Below are 10,908 nucleotides of genomic sequence, written 5' to 3' on the forward strand. Positions count from 1 at the left end.
AGGTGCACTGCAGGAATTGACATTTGGCAGCATTTTCCAAACCCAAAACCACTAACATCTAGGAAGATGGGGCAGCAGATACATGGGAACACCAAAGCCATCAAATTCCCCTCCCACCCAATTACCATGTGCGTCCTGGGCCTACTCCAGTGTTCCAATAAAGCTTAACTCTAGCTGGAGGAATAGCAGCTCATTAATTGTTTTGCCACCTTACAGCCTTTAGGACTTAATCTTGAGATCAAAAGTTTGACAGTACTTCTAATTTGACTACAGCTTCCCCCTCTACACCACCCCCCAAACCTCCCCAGCTGTGTCTTGAGGGCTTTGCCGGCAGCAGAGGAGACACGTTCTCTTCCCCCTCACATTTTCATCTACACCTATTTTATAGCTGAATCCTTCCTTTTACCACCAGTAGTACTCACCTTGTCTTTAGTTCTCATTGCTCTCCCAATCTGTTCCACGTACTCCTACTCCTCTGTTCAACCACTTCCAGTTCTGAAAGTGTTGCATTAGATTCAAATAGTCAACTCGCGCTCTCTCTCTACAGCTGCTGCTAGATTTGCTGAGTTTCTTTAGCATTCTCTGTTTTTGTTTCCCAGATTACCAGTCCACTGTCATTACCACTCTAACCCCTGTCCTGACTGAATAGGGAAGACTGTGTTGATAATCTAGTCCCTCTATTACTGATGGTCGGCTGATCAGCTGGACCTAGGTCTTTTCATGTTAGAATTCTTCCTTCAGGCTCGTCAAGTGTGGCCTTTTCCAGGAAGAAGATGGGGGGGGGGTGGGGTGGGGGAGGATGGAGGGGTCGGAGTGGCTGGATGGTTCAGAGAGCGGGCCACACGGGACAAAGCCAATGGGGGTTGAGAATGGGATGGAAGGGGTGAAGGTGGTGAGAATGTGATGGGGAAGGGGCAGTAGGGGTTACTGTAGGAGGGAGATGGATGGAACAGAATAGGAGGGGCGGGGAAAAAAAGTGGAGGTGTGAGAGTGTGATGGACAGAGAGGGAAAAGGGGTGTGAGGATGGGGGTTTGGGACTGGTGGGTTCTGGATCTATCCCCGCTGCAGCGTCCCTTCTCTCTGACTGAGAGTGTGGAAGCCTGTGCTGACCCTGGCAGCTAACCCTTGCCTAAACTTAGCAGGCCAGCTGGGTCCAGCCTGGAGCTGCTGCTGATGTGTGTGTGTGTGTGCACCAGCTTTGTGCAGCTTGACCACCCGCGTGGTCAGAAACAAGGTGTGAACGTCCAGGGGGAGGGAGGGAAAGCTGGGGGAGGACCCAGCACTGGCTGGGGGGCAAGGTCATCGCTCTGGGCTGCCCAGGAAATGGAGAATCTTGGTGGTGGGGGGGGGGGGGGGACCTCTATGAGAAAGCAGCTCCTTCACATGAGCGTTGCAATCCGGGGTGACTGTAAGATGAGAAATCACAGGGGGCCAGTTGGGGTGTTGCCATGTGTCCCTTGTTTTGATGAGCTGCAGGCTGTGTCTGACTGGGACACATTGCAGTTTGCAACCTGATAGAGCGCAGTGACCAGCCAACTCTGTGGCTGTGCGTCAACAGGAATCCCATAGAGTCTCCCCGGAGAGAGAGAGAGAGAGAGAGATCAGGCACAGACTGCTCCTGGGCTCCCCCCTCTCTCTCTCTGTGTGTGTGTGTGTGTGTGTGTGTGTCGCGGTGGTGACACCTCTCCTTGCCTCAGGCTAAACCCTTTCCTCCAGGTTTCTGTACTTGACCCCAGGACAAGCTGTGAGAGAGAGAGAGAGAAGGAAGTTGTGGGCGCCATGCAAATGGAGGTGTTGGAGAGCGCAAAGCCTGTGAGGGGGAGATGCCGGAGGTGGTGGCTGAAAGGGCTCCTGCTGCTGTTTGTAACAGCCACCCTGGTGCTGAGTATTGCGCTGGCTCTCGGTAAGTGGGGAGTGGAGGGGGGGGGGGGGGGGACGGGAAACTTTAACACCGGCTGTTACTGTCCCACCGAGGGCACTCACACCGGACTCTCTCCACAGCATGCTGACAGCACACAAGGAGGCCGTTCAGCCCCTTGGCCCGTGCTGGCCCTCTCCTGCCCACCCCACTCGTCCTTTTCCGTTTAAGGGAACTTTCCAGTGAAACTTTACAAACCCCTCGGGTGAACCTCCCTCCCCCCCCCCCCCACACTCTCAGACAGTACATCCCTGACCCTAACCCCTCGGGTGAACCTCCCTCCCCCCCCACACTCTCAGACAGTACATCCCAGACCCTAACCCCTCGAGTGAACCTGCCTCCCCCCCACACTCTCAGACAGTACATCCCTGACCCTAACCCCTCGGGTGAACCTCCCTCCCCCCCCCCCACACTCTCAGACAGTACATCCCAGACCCTAACCCCTCAAGTGAACCTGCCTCCCCCCCACACTCTCAGACAGTACATCCCTGACCCTAACCCCTCGGGTGAACCTCCCTCCCCCCCCCCCCCCCCCCACACTCTCAGACAGTACATCCCAGACCCTAACCCCTCGAGTGAACCTGCCTCCCCCCCACACTCTCAGACAGTACATCCCAGACCCTAACCCCTCGAGTGAACCTCCCTCCCCCCCACTCTCAGACAGTACATCCCAGACCCTAACCGACAACTTCTATGCACACATTTTCGGAAATCTCTCTGCTCCTGCCCCCTCCTCTACAGTTTACTGTTTATTTTATATAGCCCCTTCACCATTCTCCTCAACAAGTTAATGCCCCTTGTGTTTTACCGCATTTACTTTTATCTGCCCATTTCCCCACTCTGTCCGTGAACCTCTTAAAATGATTAGTTTCCCTGCAGTGTGTAAACAGGCCCACCGACCTTCCGAAGAGTAACCCACCCAGACCCGTTCCATTACCCTGACTAATGTACCGAACACGAAAGGGTAATTTAGCATGGCCCCGACCTACCCATCTTTGGACTGTGGGAGGAAACCGGAGCACCCGGAGGAAACCCACGCAGAGATGGGGAGAATGTGCAAACTCCACACAGAGAGTTGCCTGAGGCTGGAATCGAACCCGGGTCTACTGGCGCTGTGAGGCAGCAGTGATACCCACTGAGCCACCATGCCGCCCTAAAGTTCGGGAGTTCTGCATTATCCAGACCTCCCTTTGTACGTTCGTCGGTGGAGGGCGTTGCAGGCGAAACCAGCCTTTGGTTTGTGTGTTAACATAGTTTTGAACTGTGGAGACCATTTCCGTCAGACACATTGTTGTGGGTCTGGAGTCTCATGTAGGTTGGGCCGGGTAAGGCTGGCTGATTTCCTTTCTGTAAAGAACATTAAGTGAATCATTCGGGTTTTATGATTATATGGCTACCACTTAACTCTTGTTTCAGTGAGAGATTTTATTGACATGAAATTTATGGCACAAGGGGGGGGTCTGTCTGTGGACATACTGTCATTGAGGGTCTGTGCTGAGGGAGTGCCGCACTGTCGGAGGGTCTGTGCTGAAGAGTGCCGCACTGTCAGAGGGTCAGTGCTGAGGGAGTGCCGCACTGTCGGAGGGTCAGTGCTGAGGGAGTGCCTCACTGTCGGAGGGTCAGTGCTGTGGGAGTGCCGCATTGTCGCAGGGTCAGTGCTGAGGGAGTGCCGCACTGTCGGAAGGTCAGTGCTGAGGGAGTGCCGCACTGTTGTAGGGTCAGTGCTGAGGGAGTGCCGCACTGTCGGAGGGTCAGTGCTGTGGGAGTGCCACACTGTCGGAGGGTCAGTGCTGAGGGAGTACCGCACTGTCGGAGGGTCAGTGCTGAGGCAGTGCCGCATTGTCGCAGGGTCAGTGCTGAGGGAGTGCTGCACTGTCGGAGGGTCAGTGCTGAGGGAGTGCTGCACTGTCGGAGGGTCAGTGCTGAGGGAGTGCCACACTGTGGGACGGTCATTGCTGAGGGAGTGCCGCACTGTCGGAGGTTCAGTGCTGAGGGAGTGCCGCATTGTCGCAGGGTCAGTGCTGAGGGAGTGCCGCACTGTCGGAGGGTCAGTGCTGAGGGAGTGCCACACTATGGGACGGTCAGTGCTGAGGGAGTGCCGCACTGTCGGAGGGTCAGTGCTGAGGGAGTGCCGCACTGTCGGAGGGTCAGTGCTGAGGGAGTGCCGCACTGTCGGAGGGTCAGTGCTGAGGGAGTGCCGCATTGTCGCAGGGTCAGTGCTGAGGGAGTGCTGCACTGTCGGAGGGTCAGTGCTGAGGGAGTGCCACACTGTGGGACGGTCAGTGCTGAGGGAGTGCCGCACTGTCGGAGGGTCAGTGCTGAGGGAGTGCCGCACTGTCGGAGGGTCAGTGCTGAGGGAGTGCCCCACTGTCGGAGGGTCTGTGCTGAGGTAGTGCCCCACTGTCGGAGGGTCTGTGCTGAGGGAGTGCCACACTGTCGGAGGGTCAGTGCTGAGGGAGTGCCGCACTGTTGGAGGGTCAGTGCTGAGGGAGTGGGCACTGTCGGAGGGTCAGTGCTGTGGTAGTGCCCCACTGTCGGAGGGTCAGTGCTGAGGGAGTGGGCACTGTCGCAGGGTCAGTGCTGTGGGAGTGCCCCACTGTCGGAGGGTCAGTGCTGAGGGAGTGCCGCGCTGTCGGAGGGTCAGTGCTGAGGGAGTACCCCACTGTCGGAGGGTCAGTGCTGAGGGAGTGCCGCACTGTCGGAGGGTCAGTGCTGAGGTAGTGCCGCACTGTCGGAAGGTCAGTGCTGAGGGAGTGCCGCACTGTCGGAGGGTCAGCGCTGAGGGAGTGCCGCACTGTCGGAGGGTCAGCGCTGAGGGAGTGCCGCACTGTCGGAGGGTCAGCGCTGAGGGAGTGCCGCACTGTCGGAGGGTCAGCGCTGAGGGAGTGCCGCACTGTCGGAGGGTCAGCGCTGAGGGAGTGCCGCACTGTCGGAGGGTCTGCGCTGAGGGAGTGCCGCACTGTCGGAGGGTCTGCGCTGAGGGAGTGCCGCACTGTCGGAGGGTCTGCGCTGAGGGAGTGCCGCACTGTCGGAGGGTCAGTGCTGAGGGAGTGCCGCACTGTCGGAGGGTCAGTGCTGAGGGAGTGCCGCACTGTGGGAGGGTCAGTGCTGAGGGAGTGCCCCACTGTCGGAGGGTCAGTGCTGAGGGAGTGCCGCACTGTCGGAGGGTCAGTGCTGAGGGAGTGCCGCACTGTCGGAGGGTCAGTGCTGAGGGAGTGCCGCACTGTCGGAGGGTCAGTGCTGAGGGAGTGCCGCACTGTCGGAGGGTCAGTGCTGAGGTAGTGCCGCACTGTCGGAAGGTCAGTGCTGAGGGAGTGCCGCACTGTCGGAGGGTCAGTGCTGAGGGAGCGCCGCACTGTCGGAGGGTCAGTGCTGAGGGAGTGCCTCACTGTCGGAGGGTCAGTGCTGAGGGAGCGCCGCACTGTTAGAGGGTCAGTGCTGAGGGAGTGTCGCACTGTCGGAGGGTCAGTGCTGAGGGAGTGCCGCACTGTCTGAGGGTCAGTGCTGAGGGAGTGGGCACTGTCGGAGGGTCAGTGCTGAGGGAGTGCCGCACTGTCTGAGGGTCAGTGCTGAGGGAGTGCTGCACTGTTGGAGGGTCAGTGCTGAGGGAGTGCCGCACTGTTGGAGGGTCAGTGCTGAGGGAGTGGGCACTGTCGGAGGGTCAGTGCTGAGGGAGTGCCCCACTGTCGCAGGGTCAGTGCTGAGGGAGTGCCGCACTGTTGGAGGGTGAGTGCTGAGGGAGTGCTGCACGGTCGGTGGGTCAGTGCTGAGGGAGTGCTGTACTGTTGGAAGGTCAGTGCTGAGGGAGTGCCGCACTGTTGGAGGGTCAGTGCTGAGGGAGTGCCACACTGTCGGAGGGTCAGTGCTGAGGGAGTGCCGCACTGTTGGAGGGTCAGTGCTGAGGGAGTGGGCACTGTCGGAGGGTCAGTGCTGTGGTAGTGCCCCACTGTCGGAGGGTCAGTGCTGAGGGAGTGCCGCGCTGTCGGAGGGTCAGTGCTGAGGGAGTGCCGCGCTGTCGGAGGGTCAGTGCTGAGGGAGTACCCCACTGTCGGAGGGTCAGTGCTGAGGGAGTGCCCCACTGTCGGAGGGTCAGTGCTGAGGGAGTGCCGCGCTGTCGGAGGGTCAGTGCTGAGGGAGTACCCCACTGTCGGAGGGTCAGTGCTGAGGGAGTGCCGCACTGTCGGAGGGTCAGTGCTGAGGTAGTGCCGCACTGTCGGAAGGTCAGTGCTGAGGGAGTGCCGCACTGTCGGAGGGTCAGCGCTGAGGGAGTGCCGCACTGTCGGAGGGTCAGCGCTGAGGGAGTGCCGCACTGTCGGAGGGTCAGCGCTGAGGGAGTGCCGCACTGTCGGAGGGTCAGCGCTGAGGGAGTGCCGCACTGTCGGAGGGTCTGCGCTGAGGGAGTGCCGCACTGTCGGAGGGTCTGCGCTGAGGGAGTGCCGCACTGTCGGAGGGTCTGCGCTGAGGGAGTGCCGCACTGTCGGAGGGTCAGTGCTGAGGGAGTGCCGCACTGTCGGAGGGTCAGTGCTGAGGGAGTGCCGCACTGTCGGAGGGTCAGTGCTGAGGGAGTGCCGCACTGTGGGAGGGTCAGTGCTGAGGGAGTGCCCCACTGTCGGAGGGTCAGTGCTGAGGGAGTGCCGCACTGTCGGAGGGTCAGTGCTGAGGGAGTGCCGCACTGTCGGAGGGTCAGTGCTGAGGGAGTGCCGCACTGTCGGAGGGTCAGTGCTGAGGGAGTGCCGCACTGTCGGAGGGTCAGTGCTGAGGTAGTGCCGCACTGTCGGAAGGTCAGTGCTGAGGGAGTGCCGCACTGTCGGAGGGTCAGTGCTGAGGGAGCGCCGCACTGTCGGAGGGTCAGTGCTGAGGGAGTGCCTCACTGTCGGAGGGTCAGTGCTGAGGGAGCGCCGCACTGTTAGAGGGTCAGTGCTGAGGGAGTGTCGCACTGTCGGAGGGTCAGTGCTGAGGGAGTGCCGCACTGTCTGAGGGTCAGTGCTGAGGGAGTGGGCACTGTCGGAGGGTCAGTGCTGAGGGAGTGCCGCACTGTCTGAGGGTCAGTGCTGAGGGAGTGCTGCACTGTTGGAGGGTCAGTGCTGAGGGAGTGCCGCACTGTTGGAGGGTCAGTGCTGAGGGAGTGGGCACTGTCGGAGGGTCAGTGCTGAGGGAGTGCCCCACTGTCGCAGGGTCAGTGCTGAGGGAGTGCCGCACTGTTGGAGGGTGAGTGCTGAGGGAGTGCTGCACGGTCGGTGGGTCAGTGCTGAGGGAGTGCTGTACTGTTGGAAGGTCAGTGCTGAGGGAGTGCCGCACTGTCGGAGGGTCAGTGCTGAGGGAGTGGGCACTGTCGGAGGGTCAGTGCTGTGGGAGTGCCGCACTGTCGGAGGGTCAGTGCTGTGGGAGTGCCGCACTGTCGGAGGGTCAGTGCTGAGGGAGTGCCGCACTGTCGGAGGGTCAGTGCTGAGGGAGTGCCGCACTGTTGGAGGGTCAGTGCTGAGGGAGTGCCGCACTGTTGGAGGGTCAGTGCTGAGGGAGTGGGCACTGTGGGAGGGTCAGTGCTGAGGGAGTGCCCCACTGTCGGAGGGTCAGTGCTGAGGGAGTGCCCCACTGTCAGAGGGTCAGTGCTGAGGGAGTGCCGCATGGTCGGAGGGTGAGTGTTGAGGGAGTGCTGCACGGTCGGAGGGTCAGTGCTGAGGGAGTGCCGCACTGTCGGGGGGTCAGTGCTGAGGGAGTGCCGCACTGTCGGAGAGTCAGTGCTGAGGTAGTGCCGCACTGTCGGAGGGTCAGTGCTGAGGGAGTGCCGCACTGTCGGAGGGTCAGTGCTGAGGGAGTGCCGCACTGTCGGAGGGTCAGTGCTGAGGTAGTGCCGCACTGTCGGAAGGTCAGTGCTGAGGGAGTGCCGCACTGTCGGAGGGTCAGCGCTGAGGGAGTGCCGCACTGTCGGAGGGTCAGCGCTGAGGGAGTGCCGCACTGTCGGAGGGTCAGCGCTGAGGGAGTGCCGCACTGTCGGAGGGTCAGCGCTGAGGGAGTGCCGCACTGTCGGAGGGTCTGCGCTGAGGGAGTGCCGCACTGTCGGAGGGTCTGCGCTGAGGGAGTGCCGCACTGTCGGAGGGTCTGCGCTGAGGGAGTGCCGCACTGTCGGAGGGTCTGCGCTGAGGGAGTGCCGCACTGTCGGAGGGTCAGTGCTGAGGGAGTGCCGCACTGTCGGAGGGTCAGTGCTGAGGGAGTGCCGCACTGTCGGAGGGTCAGTGCTGAGGTAGTGCCGCACTGTCGGAAGGTCAGTGCTGAGGGAGTGCCGCACTGTCGGAGGGTCAGTGCTGAGGGAGCGCCGCACTGTCGGAGGGTCAGTGCTGAGGGAGCGCCGCACTGTTAGAGGGTCAGTGCTGAGGGAGTGTCGCACTGTCGGAGGGTCAGTGCTGAGGGAGTGCCGCACTGTCTGAGGGTCAGTGCTGAGGGAGTGGGCACTGTCGGAGGGTCAGTGCTGAGGGAGTGCCGCACTGTCTGAGGGTCAGTGCTGAGGGAGTGCTGCACTGTTGGAGGGTCAGTGCTGAGGGAGTGCCGCACTGTTGGAGGGTCAGTGCTGAGGGAGTGGGCACTGTCGGAGGGTCAGTGCTGAGGGAGTGCCCCACTGTCGCAGGGTCAGTGCTGAGGGAGTGCCGCACTGTTGGAGGGTGAGTGCTGAGGGAGTGCTGCACGGTCGGTGGGTCAGTGCTGAGGGAGTGCTGTACTGTTGGAAGGTCAGTGCTGAGGGAGTGCCGCACTGTCGGAGGGTCAGTGCTGAGGGAGTGGGCACTGTCGGAGGGTCAGTGCTGTGGGAGTGCCGCACTGTCGGAGGGTCAGTGCTGTGGGAGTGCCGCACTGTCGGAGGGTCAGTGCTGAGGGAGTGCCGCACTGTCGGAGGGTCAGTGCTGAGGGAGTGCCGCACTGTTGGAGGGTCAGTGCTGAGGGAGTGCCGCACTGTTGGAGGGTCAGTGCTGAGGGAGTGGGCACTGTGGGAGGGTCAGTGCTGAGGGAGTGCCCCACTGTCGGAGGGTCAGTGCTGAGGGAGTGCCCCACTGTCAGAGGGTCAGTGCTGAGGGAGTGCCGCATGGTCGGAGGGTGAGTGTTGAGGGAGTGCTGCACGGTCGGAGGGTCAGTGCTGAGGGAGTGCCGCACTGTCGGGGGGTCAGTGCTGAGGGAGTGCCGCACTGTCGGAGAGTCAGTGCTGAGGTAGTGCCGCACTGTCGGAGGGTCAGTGCTGAGGGAGTGCCGCACTGTCGGAGGGTCAGTGCTGAGGGAGTGCCGCACTGTCGGAGGGTCAGTGCTGAGGGAGTGCCGCACTGTCGGAGGGTCAGTGCTGAGGTAGTGCCGCACTGTCGGAAGGTCAGTGCTGAGGGAGTGCCGCACTGTCGGAGGGTCAGCGCTGAGGGAGTGCCGCACTGTCGGAGGGTCAGCGCTGAGGGAGTGCCGCACTGTCGGAGGGTCAGCGCTGAGGGAGTGCCGCACTGTCGGAGGGTCAGCGCTGAGGGAGTGCCGCACTGTCGGAGGGTCAGCGCTGAGGGAGTGCCGCACTGTCGGAGGGTCTGCGCTGAGGGAGTGCCGCACTGTCGGAGGGTCTGCGCTGAGGGAGTGCCGCACTGTCGGAGGGTCTGCGCTGAGGGAGTGCCGCACTGTCGGAGGGTCTGCGCTGAGGGAGTGCCGCACTGTCGGAGGGTCTGCGCTGAGGGAGTGCCGCACTGTCGGAGGGTCAGTGCTGAGGGAGTGCCGCACTGTCGGAGGGTCAGTGCTGAGGGAGTGCCGCACTGTGGGAGGGTCAGTGCTGAGGGAGTGCCCCACTGTCGGAGGGTCAGTGCTGAGGGAGTGCCCCACTGTCGGAGGGTCAGTGCTGAGGGAGTGCCGCACTGTCGGAGGGTCAGTGCTGTGGGAGTGCCGCACTGTGGGAGGGTCAGTGCTGAGGGAGTGCCGCACTGTCGGAGGGTCAGTGCTGAGGGAGTGCCGCACTGTCGGAGGGTCAGTGCTGAGGGAGTGCCGCACTGTGGGAGGGTCAGTGCTGAGGGAGTGCCGCACTGTCAGAGGGTCAGTGCTGAGGGAGTGCCGCACTGTGGGAGGGTCAGTGCTGAGGGAGTGCCGCACTGTGGGAGGGTCAGTGCTGAGGGAGTGCCGCACTGTCGGAGGGTCAGTGCTGAGGGAGTGCCGCACTGTGGGAGGGTCAGTGCTGTGGGAGTGCCGCACTGTGGGAGGGTCAGTGCTGAGGGAGTGCCGCACTGTCGGAGGGTCAGTGCTGAGGGAGTGCCGCATTGTCGGAGGGTCAGTGCTGAGGGAGTGCCGCATTGTCGGAGGGTCAGTGCTGAGGGAGTGCCGCACTGTGGGAGGGTCAGTGCTGAGGGAGTGCCGCACTGTCGGAGGGTCAGTGCTGAGGGAGTGCCGCATTGTCGGAGGGTCAGTGCTGAGGGAGTGCCGCATTGTCGGAGGGTCAGTGCTGAGGGAGTGCCGCACTGTGGGAGGGTCAGTGCTGAGGGAGTGCCGCACTGTCGGAGGGTCAGTGCTGAGGGAGTGCCGCATTGTCGGAGGGTCAGTGCTGAGGGAGTGCCACACTGTCGGAGGGTCAGTGCTGAGGGAGTGCCGCATTGTCGGAGGGTCAGTGCTGAGGGAGTGCCGCACTGTGGGAAATGCTGTCTTTCAGGTAATTGCAATGTGCGGCACAGTCTGACTCTCGGATTTTAAAGTTCCCGTACTTTTAACAAGAGTGTGCTGAGGCCAATATTCTATGATCAAAAGCGCTAAAAATTCGATTGCCCAGTCATTCCCATCTTTGTTGTTTGTTCACTCTTCCTGTGGATTTCCTACCGAACATATCTGCCTGCTCTTTGGGTGGTTCCCCATCTCACTCTGAGACGGACATGGTCCTGGTGAGAGTGTGGTGCTGGAAAAGCACAGCAGGTCAGGCTGCATCCGAGGAGCAGGAGAATCGATGTTTCTGGGCAGAGCCCCTTACTGCAGTAAAGGCAGTCTCTGTTGTCCACAC

General features: G+C 61.5%; 1 protein-coding gene across 4 annotated transcripts in view; it reads left to right on the forward strand.

The window, feature by feature from the left end:
* The first annotated feature begins 1,645 nt into the window (after nucleotides 1-1,645).
* The window catches only part of phex (phosphate regulating endopeptidase homolog, X-linked), a 342,975-nt gene continuing 333,712 nt past the window's right edge, over nucleotides 1,646-10,908 (forward strand). For 3 of the 4 annotated variants that reach the window (XM_087993122.1, XM_087993120.1, XM_087993121.1), the window contains exon 1: nucleotides 1,646-1,904. In XM_087993122.1, coding sequence (XP_087849248.1) covers nucleotides 1,781-1,904 — 124 coding nt within the window. In that variant the 5' untranslated portion in view covers nucleotides 1,646-1,780. The remainder of the gene's footprint in view (nucleotides 1,905-10,908) is intronic. The other variant, XM_087993123.1, reaches the window with a different exon arrangement.

Source organism: Chiloscyllium plagiosum, unplaced genomic scaffold (genome assembly GCF_037043375.1).
Source record: "Chiloscyllium plagiosum isolate Xiang-an unplaced genomic scaffold, Cpla_swu_hap1 HiC_scaffold_12, whole genome shotgun sequence".
In the NCBI taxonomy this organism is placed as follows: domain Eukaryota; kingdom Metazoa; phylum Chordata; class Chondrichthyes; order Orectolobiformes; family Hemiscylliidae; genus Chiloscyllium; species Chiloscyllium plagiosum.